The 16,274-nt window shown below is 41.7% G+C and overlaps 1 protein-coding gene across 3 annotated transcripts in view; it reads left to right on the plus strand.

Moving 5' to 3' along the window:
* The first annotated feature begins 327 nt into the window (after positions 1-327).
* The window catches only part of Usp53 (ubiquitin specific peptidase 53), a 53,653-nt gene continuing 37,706 nt past the window's right edge, over positions 328-16,274 (plus strand). For all 3 annotated transcript variants that reach the window (XM_029475182.2, XM_021158980.3, XM_029475184.2), the window contains exons 1-2: positions 328-532; positions 13,813-14,474. In XM_029475182.2, the coding sequence (XP_029331042.1) occupies positions 14,331-14,474 (144 nt within the window). In that variant the 5' untranslated portion in view covers positions 328-532; positions 13,813-14,330. The remainder of the gene's footprint in view (positions 533-13,812; positions 14,475-16,274) is intronic.

Raw genomic sequence — 16,274 nt, forward strand, 5'->3', positions numbered from 1 at the left:
GGACGACGGCGGGACGCCCGCGTCTGCCGTGGAAATCCGCCGCAGTCCCCAGCCCACCACGCAGCCGCTCGCCGATCCGCCACGTCCCGCCTCACAGCCCGCCCCGCGCGCCACCCCCGCGTCCGGGGATGAGGGGGGAAAAGCCGGAGCCCTGCTCTCGCGGGATCTCGCGCCTCGCACAAGCCCTCGGAAAGGGAGCATCACCCGCGGGAAAGCCGGGAACTCACGTGCGGGGGCGGGGCGGGGCGGGGCGAGACGAGGAGGCGGGCCCGGCGCAAGGGGGCGGGGCGTCCTGACGCGGGGGAGGGCGGGGTCCAGAGACCTGTTGATCGCAGGTGTCACTGCCCAGACCGGCCCCTGGGTCTTGGGCGTGCGCGCATGCTCTGCGCGGGTCTGGCGGCTGAAAGCGGCGGTGTGGCCGTCTGTCCCTGTGCGTGTCGCTTCGGCTGTCACGACGTTGTGGGTGTCGGCGCGAGGCGGAGCCGGGCCAGTGGGACTGGAAGGGCTACGGCGCCGGGAGGTAGAGCTTGGGGTGAGTCGCGGGAGCCCCCGCTGGGCAGAGGGCTGAGGACTCTCGGTCCCCACGGCCTGGCCCCGCTCGGGCGCGCTAACCCGGGTGGCCGCAGGCTGAGGGCGGGATCGGGCCGGGTCGGGATGCGCTGGCCAGGCTCCTGCGGTTCCCGGTGCAGCCCCACAGCTGCCCGAGCACTGAGCCTTCACCAGGGCTCCAGCGTGATTGGCGTCCTTCCTTGGCGGAGCACACTGGATTGGATGTGATAGAATCTTGGCTTGGTTGGTTTCTCAGAAGCTGGACTGACGGACGGAGTTAATGTTTAGCTTCTAAACGGCGGTTTACGGTACAATTACCAAACTACTCGCCGGCGGCGCGGGGGAACAGGAAGTGCCTGCGCAGGTGTAACCGGGAGGATCTGAAGCCCTGCAATCTGAGCCTGTTTTGAGGTTTTGTTATTCTGCTGGGGTTTGTTTTCTCCGTGCAGATCCCGATAAATGCTTGCAAAAATGTACTGCACGTCCTCATCTGCTTGCGGTCTTCCATAGCTGGAAACATATTCTTTCCTCCAAATATATTTTCAAGGCTACTTTTGAGGTACATGGGCTGTAAACTTAAGTTCTTTGTGATGAGCCCTGGAGCGTTTAAGACCAGGCACGCTGATTTTCACCTTTAAAAGGTGGAGCCAGTGCTGACACGAAGTGATGATGGATTGGTGACATTGATAACTTGTCAGTTTTATTTTCTGTTGTTTTCAATTCTGTGTCGATGATGGTCGAGGCAGAGATCCCTCATCCTATTCTGTTAAAGAAAAAAGGAAAAAATAGTGAAGAAAGGGTCTTCAAAAGTAATGTGTGATTTATCTGCTATTGTCAGAAGAATTCCTAATAGATTTTCTGCGGGCGAGAGTTGTATGGAAAATAAGGTTTTTGACTTATATTTTAGTTAAAATGAGCTCCTTTGGACAACTTGCTATAAACTTACACAAGTGATTTGTTTAGTTTGTAAATCGAATCAATGTATTAAGTATTTTTCCCAAAGGATAAAAAACAAGAGACCCCCCCCAAACAAGCCTTTTCCTTAGGATTTTTTTTTAATTCATAAAGTTGTCTATCGAACTCATGATACTTGGCACTAACAGTTCATTACTTTAAAGGCGTCACTTTTTTTTTTTTAAATAAAAGTTTGCCATTTTAGTGGTAGGACACATTTTCTACTTATTCTTGCCCTTTAGTAAGAAAGCACCCCCCCACACACACACACAATGCCCTTACAGTTTCACTATGTACTCTGATTCAAAATATTTCTTATATTGTTTGCTTTCAGAAGTTTATTTTCACTATGTAGTGTCGAGAAATGCAGTTTTAGTGTGCAGTGGCTTGGAAGTTTGTTTTAACAGAATAAAGTTTAAAAATGACAAGAAATTTGATCTATTTTAAGGGGTGATGTGCACTTTTAGACGATAACTTCATTAGACACAGCTCCATTATGTTGGAAGTCTGTAGTTGTAGAAGGAATGAATCAAGGACTTTGCTTGACTCTACAACTTTCTGATACGACCATACAGTGGTCGTTGAAGTTAGCTGGCAAAGGTGAGTTACTGAGATACTAAGCAGTCTTGTTATTTCACAGCTTTAACTATAAGGAGTGACCTAATTACAGACCCTAACGACAATCTACAGAAAGCTTGGTAGCTTATATATTGCACATGCCAACATTTTGAACATAGTGCGCTATGGTATGAGGCTCTTCCTGAGATTTTGTGCTAAGGATGGACATGTGCTGATTTGGGTCGTCCTGGAAAGCAGGGTAGACATTAGTGACGATACACATGTAGTATTGGTATGGTAGAATATTAACTTTGTGTTGCAATGATTATTCAAATGCTCCTTTACCATGTATGTGTATAATAGAAACAAGAAATAGGTGTAACTACTCAACCATACATAAATCTTTACGAGTTCTTGGATTTTTTTTTTCTTTTTTCTTTTTTTTGGTTTTTCAAGACAGGGTTTCTCTGTATAGCCCTGGCTGTCCTGGAACTCACTTTGTAGACCAGGCTGGCCTCGAACTCAGAAATCCACCTGCCTCTTCCTCCCGAGTGCTGGGATCAAAGGCGTGCGCCACCACGCCCGGCTCAGTTCTTGGAACTTTAAATAACTTTATATACCACTCTAATCTTGGCAAGTAATTGAGTTCTTTCTCTTTTTTTAATAAGAATCACACACACACACACAAACACGTATTTGTATACCAATTTCTTAGTGGTCCATGATCAGAAATGTAGTGTTTGTCTATAATTTTGTTATTTATGTACTTGGTTGTCTTCCTGTGTAGCCTAGGTTAACCTCCAGTTTGTAATCCTCCTCCTTTAGTCTCCCAAGCCCTGAGGTTATAGGTGTACTATATAAGGCTTAGAATTACATCTTAATATAATTGCTTTTCTGTGTGGCTGATTTTTTTGTAACATTTTTCTTTTTAAAAAATGCTATCAGAGGAGCCTGTATTAGGCCACAGGAAGAGTCCACGGGGCTCAAATTTCCTCATGTATTCATATTTGTATCCTGGAAAGTAAAATTTTATGTAAACCTTCACTGTCCTACCTTTCAAAGCTTTGCGGGTGCCAGTGTGTGTGTGTGTGTGTGTGTGTGTGTGTGTGTGTGTGTGTGTGTTTTGATGCTGGTCATTGAACTTGGTCATGGGCCTTGCCCATAGTAGGCCAGTGCTGTGACCACAGAGCTATGAGAACCTCAGCCCTATCTTTAATTACACTAGTAAATAAATATCTGAGATAGCATGACATCTTTGTGATAGTATGAAGTTTATCATATTGAACAGTAAAAAAATTAAAGGTGGGGAAAGTTTTAAGGAACATTATTGGATTTTTGTTGTTTTTTTCTTGTTGGATGGGTATTTTGCCTATATGTCTGTACCATCTGTATGCCTGCTACCCATAGAGGCCAGAGGCAGATCACCTGAGACTGGAGTTACAGACTATTCTGCTCTGCCCTGCGGGTGCTAGGAATCAAATGTGGATCCTCTGGGAAAGTAACAACCGTTCTTAACTCTTCAGCCATCTCTAGTCCCAAGAATACTGTTTCTAACTTAGCATTTGAGTTCTTCTGGGTTAGCAGGTTTTTCTTAGTAAACCTTTTCTAACATATTCTGTGTACTAGATACTAGAGATTCAAATATTAGTAAGGTGTTACATAATCATGTCAGAAAATTTTCTTTTTTGGGGGGGGTCACGTTTTGAGACAAAATTTTTGTATAATTCAGTATGCTCTGGAATTCGCTGTGTAGCCTAAGCTGGCTTCAAACCCAATGCTTTAGCCTCCTTAGTTTAGGATATTTTAGTGCTGAGTTAGTAGGAATGAGCAGCCACTTCCAGCTGTGAATTCTTCCTCCTCTAAGCTTCACTTCTGGCTATTCTGAACCATGACCAGCACCCCTACATTGAGTTTGCAAAGGTGAAAGGGTGGTGGACTGTTTCCTTCTCTTACTCTCTCCCTTCTGTAAGATTCTGCTTCTCCCTTTCTCCTATCAATCTCCATCCACACCACACTGATGGAGTCGCTTCCGACTTGACAGAGGATGGTGGCTTTCTTCATCCTGAGCTACATCCGGAGAGCTGCACTGTGTTGCTATAGACCACAGACAGTATAACTACGGGAATATGAAGATAGGTAAGCCATCACCTTAAGATTAAGATGACGACTGAGCAGACAGGAGATGCTAAGGCAAACTGGGAGCATTTCAGGGACTAAAGACATGAGCAATAGCAAGATGCCCCTTCTGTGACTTTCTCTGGCTAGTCCCAGGCTAGCTGTGAGTTCAACTGGACATGTTTGTAGACGACAACATCATATTTCAATGTCAAAAGGATGAACTCTTATAGGTAGTCTTTGTTAGGAACACTTGTTATTTAGAATTTCACCTTTCCCTCTCAGATTCATCCAGTAAATATAGAAGATGCTTGGGACTTGCTTTACATTTGCAGAGAATCGAGAGGAGGAGATCGTAAACAAGAGATCCAATAGGTCAATTACATAGTGGTTTAGAAGGTAAAAAGTGCCAGGGGGAGTTGGGAAGGTAAGGTGGAGGTCATATGGCTTGCAACTTTAATTTTAGGCTACATTTAGAAGGTGAGGCTTTGGAGAGAACAGAAGGTAAAGACAGGAGGATGGGGGAAACACTAGGATTCCAGGCACAGGGGTACCACTGCTAAGGCTCTCAAGAGTAGGAATTTGCTTGATACATGTTTGAGAATGATAAGGAGTCAGTATGCTGGAATGGGACAAGGCAAAGATCAGGTGGCTAGAGGTGAGGTTAGAGGGTAGGTATAGTTAGAGGGTTGCTGTAGTGTGAATGTTTGTGAACCCTTAAAATGCCTAAGTTGATACATAAACCCCAGTGCAGTAGTGTTAACAGGTGAGGTTTGGGGGAGGCCATTAGGTTGTGACAGCAAAACCTTCATGAATGAAAAGGCTAGAGTAATCTTGCTCATCTCTCTCCCACGTGTGGATACCAGAAGGCACCATCTTTGAAGAAGGTAAGCTCTTGCCAGCCATATAAAATCTAAAAAACTTGATAAGTTAGATTTCATCAAAACTTAATTCTTCAAAATTAAAGAATTCTTAAAGGTCAATAAGGCATACAGTAAGATTGTGACCAGAAGATTGAACATAATTTCTTTTTCTTTTTTTCTTTTTTTTAAGGATTTATTTTATGTGAGTACACCAGAAGAGGGCATCTGATCCTATTACAGATGGCTGTGAGCCATCATGTGGTTGCTGGGAATTGAACTCAGGACCTCTGGAAGAATAGTCAGTGCTCTTAACCACTGAGCCATCTGTCCAGCCCCTTGAATGTAATTTCTTTCCCGAGAGGCATGAAGGCACCTAAGCATGTGAAAAGCTGCTGAGCATCACTTGTTCTAGAAATGTGTGTTTCAGCCACATACCAACACTATAGACCACAGCATCTCTAAATATAAGAGATTGAGGCAACAATTGTTGGTGAAGACCTGGTGCAGCTGAAGCTATAGCTCCCAGATGCAAGGGTTTGAAAGCGTATGGTGTGTCTGGTGGTTTGTTTGTTTCTTTGTTTCTTTGTTAATGAAGTGAAACATAAGCAATCATACGTCCCAGTAATCCCACTCAATATATTCCCAAGAGAAATGGGGGGGGGGACCCAGACTACAGAAAGAGTTGTACTCAACTGCTCACGCTTATTTACAGTAAATATAAGTTGGAAACACTACAGAAATATAAATTTGGGTGTGTTACTTCACAACAACACAACTTGCTGAGTTGTGCAGTAAGTTGATGAAACTTAAAAGCATTCTTCCAAGAGAAATAAACATTATATGATTTCATTTGTGTGAAATTCTAGAAAATTGAAATTCTGGGAACAAAAGCAGAAATATGTTTGTTTTAGTTGGGTATCATAGTTCTCTGTTATAGTATAACAAGTTACCACAAGTTTAGCAACTTAAAATCATTTCTGTTAATTGTTTTATAGTTTCATAATTTTAGTGACCCAATCCAGATGGGCTCAACAAGGTCTCTGTCGCTGGTTTCCCAAGGCTAAGGTCAGAGTATCACATGGTGGGTAGGTTTCTGGCTGGCAGAGTCCTCAGCGAAGAATCTGCTAACAGGCAAATTCTTTTCCTTGTAGGACTAAAATTTCAATTCTCTGGTCCTAAAAGCTCCCCACACTCCTCATGTGGACTCCATCCTTGTTACCCTGCAGGGGTGAAATCTGTCCACCTTCTCCCTATGAGCTGAAGAAAAGCTTTCGTTGCCTTTAAAGACTCTGTCATTAGATTACACACACCCCCACCCCCCAATCTATCACCATCTGTGTCAGAAAACATAGATGCCATCAGTGGATTGTATCTTGCCTATCTTCAGGTTTTGGACAGTAGGGTATAAAGTATGTGAGTATGTGTACGTGTAGGCGTGCATTTTATTCTACTTCTTTCCATACTGAAAAGAAAAGGTTATGGCTATAAAGAGGCTTGAGAGAGCTTTTGGGAGATTGGAGACAGTTGGCTGTGGTAGTAATTACATGTCAAACTCATTCAGCTATACATTAGAGGAATGAATTTTGTTAAATAACCATGACTCTGAAAAGCAGGCTAGTTTTTAAATCCTCGATATAAAAATACAGATAGTGAAAATGAATTGATACTAGTATCTCCCAAACTGTTTAATTTTTTTCTTACTAAGTATTGACTGACCACAATATAAGCAGAAGAGAAAAATAGAGTAAGAAATCTATAGTAGTGTGTGATAACATTAAGATCAGTATGAGGTGAGAAGAGTGAATGGCCAGCCCAGCCTAGGTCTTTGAGGTTTGCATTCCCTGTAGTTTGCCTTGGTTTTTTGCTGCTCAGCAGTTGGACCTGGAGACAGAAGAGCAGGACAGTGTGAGCACCTTCATCCTTGATTTTATATCTGACGGGTTCCTCTATTCTTCCCCTCATCAGTGAGACATCTCCCCTTACCTAGGACCGTTGGGTTTCTCACACATTCCTGGACCAGCCTTGTGATCTACTGCTCTCATGCACCAAGCTCACTTACCTAACACCAGCATTAGTCTATCACTGAACATGCATCTGTTATAAAGAGTCACTTACCTCAAGCCGCAGCACAGTCTGCTGTGAACTTTGCTAGTCTAATGGGTATATGCTATTAGGTTTTAGCTGTGTATTCCAAGGCTGAAGTGTTGCTAACCATTTAGTCTTCTCCGTCTGTTGATTTGCGGTCTTAGCATGTTTTCTGCTTGTGTAACTGGTCTTGGTTTTAGCCTGCAGTAGTTCTCTGTGTACCAGTCATTCCCTGTTGGTTTTAGTTCTTGCAACCTTGTCTCATTTCTATTTGAAGAGAATTGTTTTCTTAATTTTTGAGTCCTTTGAATTGTTGTGATTTGTATTCAGTCTTGTTTTCTGTTGCATCCAGACCTTTGCATTTTAGCAGCTTTTTTGAAGCTTGATGTGTATTGCTTTGTCACTGAGTTCTATATATTAACCTCACTTTTGTTTTTTAATTTGAAGTTTTGGTTTGTTGTTTACTTGTAATTCCTACAGCAGTTTGATACTGAATTTAGAGAGATCCCCGTTACTCCTGCACGATCCTAACAGCACTGCATTACATTTCTTTAGGTTAAGTTTCCTTGCTTATCCTTTTGCATTGTGAACACGTGTACATAGATAACTTTATAAGTTATATAAATGTGACTAGTACAATTCACAGTTAAATTTTTTGGCACAGGTTTTTCCCTCGTCGGCAGGTTGGTTGAGCAGCCTTGTTTCAAATACAAAGGAAATTGCTTGGATGTTCGTATAAAACATACATGTTCCCACAGTTCATTGCTTTACAGCAAATGGGATCATTGTTACATAAAAACACTGTTGCTTTTTTTTTTTTTTTTCCCTCCTTTAATTTAATTCCAAGGTGTCTCTGGAGAGTGACTGTAAACAAGCCCTGTGCTGACAGGGCTTTAGGCAATTTGGGTCATGGGTTCTTGTGCATTTTTCATGATGTTTTTATTCTGGCATACAACCTAGTGCCTAAGCATCTAGGACCTGGGTGTGATTAAATGTCCTTTCTCTTGGAAGTTACGTGTAGTGATACCCTTGTGGTCATTGCTCAAATTGTGTTAGTTTGAGATAGCAGTTCTCTCCTAGAGCTCTTAACAAGAGAAACAAGTCAGGTTTGAGTGTGTTTAGCCAGGGAGACAAAGGAGGCATCTTACCACAGCTTGTGGACTAATAGAAGCAGTTTATCATTTTCAGACTCAGAGAATGGGCTGGGCCAGCAGGAGGGAGAGGTACCCTTCATGAGTGAGGAACAAGAAGGGGAGGACTGGTATATTCAAACCTTGAGTGGAGTCCAGGATGCTATCTAGTGGTGTGTCCAACAGAGTTCCTCCAGGGATTTGGGAGCAGCCTGCCACAAGTTCCATAGAGTCACATAGCTGAGAAGTGGGTGTGTGCTACTTAGCTGCTCTGTCCTTTCAGACTGTGAGGCTTGAGCAAGTCAAATACATTAGATCTACCCTCACCATAAGAAAGTGGTCAGCAGGAGGCAGTGTATAGGACAGTTAAGGACTTGTATTTACTATAATGATAAGGTGGGAGAAGGTTAGAGATCTGGAGCTGTGGAGTGTAAACAAGCCACACCTCTCGTAATGAAAGAGCCTCAGCAAATACCTTGTTAGGCTAGTGTGTCTCTGCTGATGGTGAATGCTTTGTTTCCTTCATGATTGACTGCTGGAACCCAATACACATGGACAATGTAATGCTTTTATTCTGCAGTGTTCAGCTCTCAGTGTTGGGTTTGAAGGGGGTGTGTTAGTGTGTGTGTGTGTGTGTATTTTTAACCTATCAACAATAAAAGAAAGTAGCACTTCTCTTTTAGTCTACCAACAATACTATTTAATTTTTTGTAACGTTGGTAGCTCTATACTACTGCATCATTTTGCCTCTGAATTGAAGAGATTGAAAGTGTTCTTTAATATTTCAGAGTAGGTCTCAGGACTCATGTGTAGTCTTGTTGCAGTGAAAAAATACAAAGCAAAGTAAGCACAGTTAAGATGAGATTTCAGGGCCTCCTGCCAGTGAGCTTTTATGCAGGACTCTCCTTCCGCCAGTAGAGTCTTAACGGTGGTGTGAAAATGTTGTCTGCCAGGAAGCACACTGAAGACTGTCGTACATTTTTTGTTGGAGGATGGTTACATAGTCATTCTCTACAGAGAATGCACCAAAGTTCTAGCCTTCCAGAAGGCAATAAACATATAAGTCACATTGTCTGTAGCTTAGTGCATTCCCGCTCCAGTAAGCAAGAGGAAGAAGTCTCCGAGCTCTGGAAGGCCAGCCTTCCAGACAGACCAGAGAAAGCCAGACTACTGCCATCGTAGGTTTTCCTTTTGAAGTGTAAGCCATGTATGGTCTAATTCCCTATTTAAAGCACATGCCAGTAGTTCTTAGTTACTCGCACACGTGTGCATCCATCACTGTGATTTTGGAGTATTTTATCACCAAGGCAAAAGAGAACAACCTTGTACCCCTTAGCTGCCACCCCTTTCCAAACCCCACCCCCATCCCAGACCTTTCTTCTCCAGTCCTGAGCAACCCCTGTGGTGCTGTGTGAACAGGATCACGATATGCAGCCTTCCCTGTAGCATGTGACCAGTAGTTCATTTCTTCTTGTGGTGGTTGATGTTCCATTGTGTGGCCACACACATTTTGTTTCTCCATCTATCCGTCAGTCGGTGGAATTTGGATTATTTCCACTTCTTGGCTGTTATGAACAGTGTTACTTCTTTTCCACATCGCCTCCCCGGTGCTTTCTAAAGCATCTGTATAGACTCCCACTGACGGAAGCTCCACTTCCGTTCTTTTGACACACTTGCTTATAAAGGTTTAGAAGCTGCAGTCTGTGTTATTGGTCTGAGGCTTACCATACTTGGATATGAAGATGATGTTGCCTTCATTTGGGGCATTTTGTAGTTTATTTCCCTGTGGCCTGTGATAATTTGATATTGGGAAATAATGGTTCTTTGAAGATTGGGTAACGTTGGACTTTCCATCCAGCTCTGGTGCCACTGTCAGTGGGAGAATGCTTATCTCTTTTCTGTTTTCCCCTCGCCTACCGAGTCGTCTTCTTGTTTCTACTTTTGCTTGAATTACTTTTAGGGCTGTATTTTCCTGTGTAGTCGTGTGGACTTTGAGAATTTTTTTTAAACCATGTTTTCGCTGCTTCCATATGGTCTTTTCTCCAATATCAGTTTGATCGGTTTTCTATCTCTCTTTTCTTTAATCAGCCCTGTGAAGGTTTGTCTAACATGATAGCCTTTGCAGTAATTTAGTTTCATTCATCCTTTCACCTGACAGTTTCTGTTCTACTCCCTTTGTCGCCGTGTTATATTCATGTTATATTTGGACTTTACATCATCCATTTGGCTTGTTTCACCTCTCAAGTTGAGCTCTGAAGTTCTACCTCGTTCTAGAGGTATTTACTTTTTCTTTCTAGGAATCATTGATAGAATTTGAGTGTATTCAGACCTCTTTTAAGTAGTATTTATGGATGTGTGTGTGTGTGTTTGTATTGCTTTTTTAGTGCTTTGTTCAAAATCTTAAGAATATTTTTAGTAGTACGATGAAAGTTTTGTACAGTACCCTCCCCCCTCAATTCTTTCTAGATCAATGCCTTCCCTATCCATCTAACGCTGTGTTGCTTTAAACCCATGAAGACAGATTTGTGTAACCCAGATATTCTTGGGTGTGTGGCCTTCCTTTGGAGTGTGCTCTACTCCCCAGAGGCTACATTCTTAGAAGACACTCACTCTCCTAGAAGCCATCAGTTGTCTCAGCTAGGGCTCCTCAGCTAGGGCTGGGACTTCCTGCCCAGCTCTAATCTCTATTTCAGATTTGGTGTGGCTTGAGCTTGCAGAGGTCTTGTGTGGGCTGTCTCAAGTACTGTGAGTTCATATGTATAGTATCTTCCCTGCAATGTCCAGACACGTTGTCTCCTTTAGGTCATAGACTGCCTCTGGTTCTTACACCTTTTTTTTTTTTTTAACCTCTTCTACATTGATCCCTAAGCCTCTGGAAGATGGGGTACAGTATATCTGTTCCATTTAGGGCTGAGCATTTGGTCTCTGATTTTCTGTACCGTGGCCAGTTGTGGGCCTCTGTGTTAATCCTATCTACTGTAAATTGAAGCTGATAGATAGGTCTTGAGAGATGAATCAATCTATGGTTATAACCTCAATTTACTGCTCACAAATATTTTTTTCTTTCTTTTTTTTGTTTTCGTTTTACACATTATTGTCAACTACGTAGTACTATGTTATTTGGCTTCCCTCTACTCTTTCATTTACTATGTTATAAAGAGTTCAATTCATTACCTCTTTTTGGTTCTTTGTTATTTATCTTGTTTGCTTACTTATTTATTTATTTATAGCAAGTGAGCATGATATTGATTGCTTATATGTGAACATCTCAGCACACATGTGGCCGACAGACGACAACTAGCACAGGAATTGTCTTTATTCCAAGGATCAGCCTTGGACTGTCAGGCTTGTTGGCAAGCACCTTTAACCAGTGAGCCACTCAGTGGCCTGCATTCTCTCTGTGTTCACATTTTCTAAGACTCCAGTTATATTTACCAGAGGAGTCATAAGCTAGTCCCAATTGTGGGAAAGTGAAGCAAGATGACAGCTCTAATATGTGTATAAGCTGATTTCAGAGACTAGAGAGGAGGTGGGGGGCTTCAGTGATGAAGTCTGAGAATTTATTCTTGTAAGGAACTTTTTTAAAAAATAATTCTTCCTATCAATGATTTTACTTATCTTTATTTTATGTACACGGGTGTTTGCTGCATGTGTTAGGTTGTCACACTCCTGGAACTGTAGTTAAAGACAGCCATGAACTGCCATGTGGGTGCTAGGAATTGAGCCCTGGTCCTCTGGCAGAGAGCGCACTGCTGAACCATTTCTCCCTTAAAAGTAAAAATGGTTACAGGGACAGTAATGTAAAGTAATCTAAGTAATGGAGGCGAGGACAGGGACAGAGGTCACGCCTGTTCTCACTTCCACTTCCCAGTCTGTAGACAGACTAGCTGGCTTGTGAGCTCCTGGGAATTCCCTGTCTCTGCTTCTCAGCTCTCTGTAGAAATGTTAGGATTAAACACTTGAGCTCTATATGTTCAACTTTTATGAGGGTTTTGGAGAGGGTTTTAGGTCCTCACACTCTTAGCTCCGCCTCCTTTTTCTCTGCCCAGACATAGGCCTATTGCTGCCCTAATGTGATTGGACAGGGAAAATCCTGCAAAACAGGTATGGGCTTTTGAAACCTCAAAGCCCCATCACCTGTGATACATCTCTTTCAACAAGTCCACATCTCCTTCGTCCCAAACAGTTGTACCAACCGGTGACCAAGTATTCAAACATGCGAGTCTATGGGAACCATTCTCTTTCAGTCACCACATAAAGAGTTCCCTTAATGTTATACAAACATGGATGAATTTATTATAAACTTAGTGTATATGATGTGTTTCAGGATTATTTTTATCTCTTTAAGAGAAGGTTGCAAATTATAGAGTTAAATAGAAGAAACAGCTAACATACTTTATAATTTTAAAAATATTTTACTTCATTAAGCAGGTCAGTTACAGTTACCTCATGTATGAGGTGAGCAGTCCTTGACTCTGGGATGGGAAGAATTTATCTGAGACCAGGCAGCTGATAAGCTGGCCCGGAAACAAGGTCTGTTGCCTGATTCTTTAGACTGATGGCTTTCTTCTTTCTTCTTTAGTGCTTTGTTTCAGGTGGCTATTTGATCAGTGGTGGTAGGCTGACCTAATGTCTCATCTTTTATGTTCTGTGAAGATAGAATGCAGTGACTTTCACCTAAGTGTACCAAGGCATTTGTTGAGACCCTATGCGCTCTCTTGCCTGGCATCCCTTCGCACGTGCTTTCTTCCTTCCTGGGCTTCTTTGTGTTCCTCCATCACACCAGATATGGTCCGGGTTTAGTATCTGAAGTTGCTGTCCACACTAATTGGGATTCTTCCCCTCAGGTTGCTTTACCCCTTTCAAATCTTGATGTGGATATAAGCTTTTTAGTGAATCCTTCTCCGCTGTCTTGCTATCCGGCTTCCTTCCCCTTCCCTGGTTGATCCGTAACAGGTAACTCTTCTAGTTATTTATGATGTTGTAAAGTCTGAGCACTGTCTGACCACTCCTCATTGTGTGTTCAGTGTGTGGTATTTGTAAGTGTTTGCTAAATGAAAGAGTGCAAGAAGGAAATTTAGTTGATAATGTTGATAGTGAGTGAGTCCTTGCTTTTAATTCAGCAGTTGAACATTTAAAGTCCATTGAAACAGGAGCACACATTTACAAAAGGAGTGGAATACCTCACTAGGGATTTTTATTTAGTCTAGTTCCTTTAGGAACTAGTTCAATTTATATAAAATCTGTCTTGAAAAAAGACAGTCTGTTTATAGACCATAAATTTATTTAATATAACAGAATACCGTAACCTCAGATTTAATGTATTTTTTTCAGAAAATATTTTTCTTATATCTTTCTCTGAACATTGCAGTGTTGGCATAGGTAGTGATTAATATCCTAACAACTTAAAAAAATCTAAATGTTTTTATTTTCATATTTCAGAATGCTGTTCTAATCCTTCTGATGATGAATTGTGATTTATTCAATGACTGTGTGAAATAAGTGAAAAACTCTTGATCAGCTTTTACTTAATTTTTTTCCTTTCTTTTTTTTTGTAGATTTTCTTTGAGGTCATGCTGATGAAATATGGAGTCCTCTTTGCTAACTTCACCGGAATCAGAGAAAAGCTGCTTCACTAAAGAAACAAAGGAAACAAGTGGCCAGAGGAACCCTGCAGATGCCAGCTCTGTACCTTGAATCTTCTCTGTTTTCAGCCCAACAGGACTAATGACTCACATGTTAACGACAGTGGTCTATTCATCATAGATTTTTAGCAGTTAAAGTTATTTTTATCAGTGTGTCCAACTTACAGATTTTAAGAATTATTAAACCTGGAAGGCCTTATTTAAAATCGGTTGCTTCTTAGCTCTCAACAATTGAACATTTACTTGCTTTTACATATGAAAGTCCTCAGAACTGTAGCCCATCAGGAACAAGATGGACTTGGAAGCATACAGCTTTATTGTGGACTGCAGTGGAATTAAGTGGCCAGCTCGACATCACCCATTTTCTTTTCCAGAATACCACATAAGCTAAGCATATTACTTAACTTTAATGCAAAAGAAGTGGCTTGAAAATGGCCTGGGTAAAATTTTTACGGAAGCCTAGCGGCAATCTTGGCAAAGCTTATCAAGCTGGAAGTCTGCTGTCCCTAGCCCCCACTGTGGGCTTGTTAAATGAGCCAGGGCAGAACAGCTGCTTTCTTAACAGTGCTGTACAGGTGAGACCATCAATTCCTCATTTCAGCTCTTAATGTGCTTTTAAGGGACTCTTATGTAATGATCCTTTTAACACTTCGTTGACTGGAACGACTTCTCTGTGTGTGTAGTGTCGGTGGTATGTACCTCTTTCTGTATGCATGCGCATATAGGTTTCTGTGTGTGTGATACATGAAGTCAGGAGTCAGTGCCAGGTCGTTCCTCCCCCTCTTTCCACCTCGTCTTTTGAGGCATGGTCTCTCACTGAGCATGTAGCTCATCCATTCAGCTCAGCTCAGTGGGTTGCACTCCTCCTTCTCCACCACTGGGGTTACACACGTTACCATTGCTCGTTCCTACATGGCCCAGGGATCTGAACTCGCCCTCAGGCACGCACGCCAGTACTTTACCACCAAGCCTCTGCCCAGTCTTCCTGTACCTTCACGTCGATTTAATGGGGCAGAAGATACTCTGTTGAATGTTTTCATTTTTGTAATAATTAAAAATGATATTTTCCCATAGAATGACACACTGCTATGGTATAAAGAACATTTTTATTCAAAATGCTTTAAAAATTAAAAATATTTATAAAGTAAACATTTTTTGTTTTAATTAGCTAACACTCTTCTGCATGGTTTTTAAAAAATAAGTCGGGTGTAAATCCCAGTGGATGGGATAAAAACAAATGAGCTAGGTTGAAATAATGCAAATTTAGGGGGGGGCCACCATCTCAGAGGTAAAGGGGAGGGGAGATGGGGGGAAAGAACTCTGAGAGGGGGGAACCAGGAAGGGGGCAACATTTGGGGTGTAAATAAAATAATTGATAAAGAATGCAGATTCATTTTCTTTCACTTCACAGTGACCCTTAAACTGCCATTTAAATTATAATTTGAGTACCACTGTTTTAGGTTAACTGAAGATTATTTTGTCAGTTTCACACCGTTTTGAAATTTATTTCAATAAATATGTATGTAAACATCTTTTTCTGTTTTTAATAATCTTCTGTAAAATACACTTTGCTCTTTTAGCAGTTTCATGTGTTTTCTTCTGAACACTAATGTTAGATAGAGCTGTATCATTGGTTTAATGACTCTACACATCTGTGACATGCCACATGCCCCAGCATCTGAATGCTTGCTCTCAGTTGTTCTCCACCTGGGACAGATCTCCTCCTGAAAGGTCTTTAGCTCCCCCAGGAAAGGGAGCATCAGGAAACACTGACAAGTGTTCCACCTAGCTCAGAGAGTCTGCTGGTATTAAGAGAAAAGAGTCCTGAGAGAATGGCAGTGGATAGCAGGGAATCCAAGCACCAGATAGTTGAAGTGAAATGCTTTGATTGGATCCAACTGTCAGTTTAGGTCTTTTCCTGTTTTCTACTTTTACATTTTCCCTTTCCTTTAGTTCTCACAATGTGTGTGGAGCGGGGGAGGGGGAAGGGTTGGGGAGACTTATAACATCAAATTGTAAGTATGGAAATGTTCACAGTCAAGAAAGTAGAAATATTCTCTTGGTAATGTATTTTTAGATGGACATTCCAGTTTTAAATGGATATGCCATAAAGACTATTTTTCTATATAACATTTATTTATGGTACTTCCTGCAACGTTAAATAGAACCACCTTCAATGTAACATATTTTCTTCTGTTTGAAGGACCTTTACTAACTTTTTTATTGTGCTGGCCTATTAGTAATATATTATTCTAGCTTTTGTATGTTTGAAAAAAATCCATTTCACTCCTATGTTTGAAAAACCTAAAAAGAGGTGTGTATGCCTTTAATCTCAGTTCTTGGGAGGTTGAGGCAGGAGGATCAGGACTTCAACA

This window comes from Mus caroli, unplaced genomic scaffold (genome assembly GCF_978045245.1).
Source record: "Mus caroli unplaced genomic scaffold, Mus_caroli_1 scaffold_3, whole genome shotgun sequence".
Classification (NCBI taxonomy): Eukaryota; Metazoa; Chordata; class Mammalia; order Rodentia; family Muridae; genus Mus; species Mus caroli.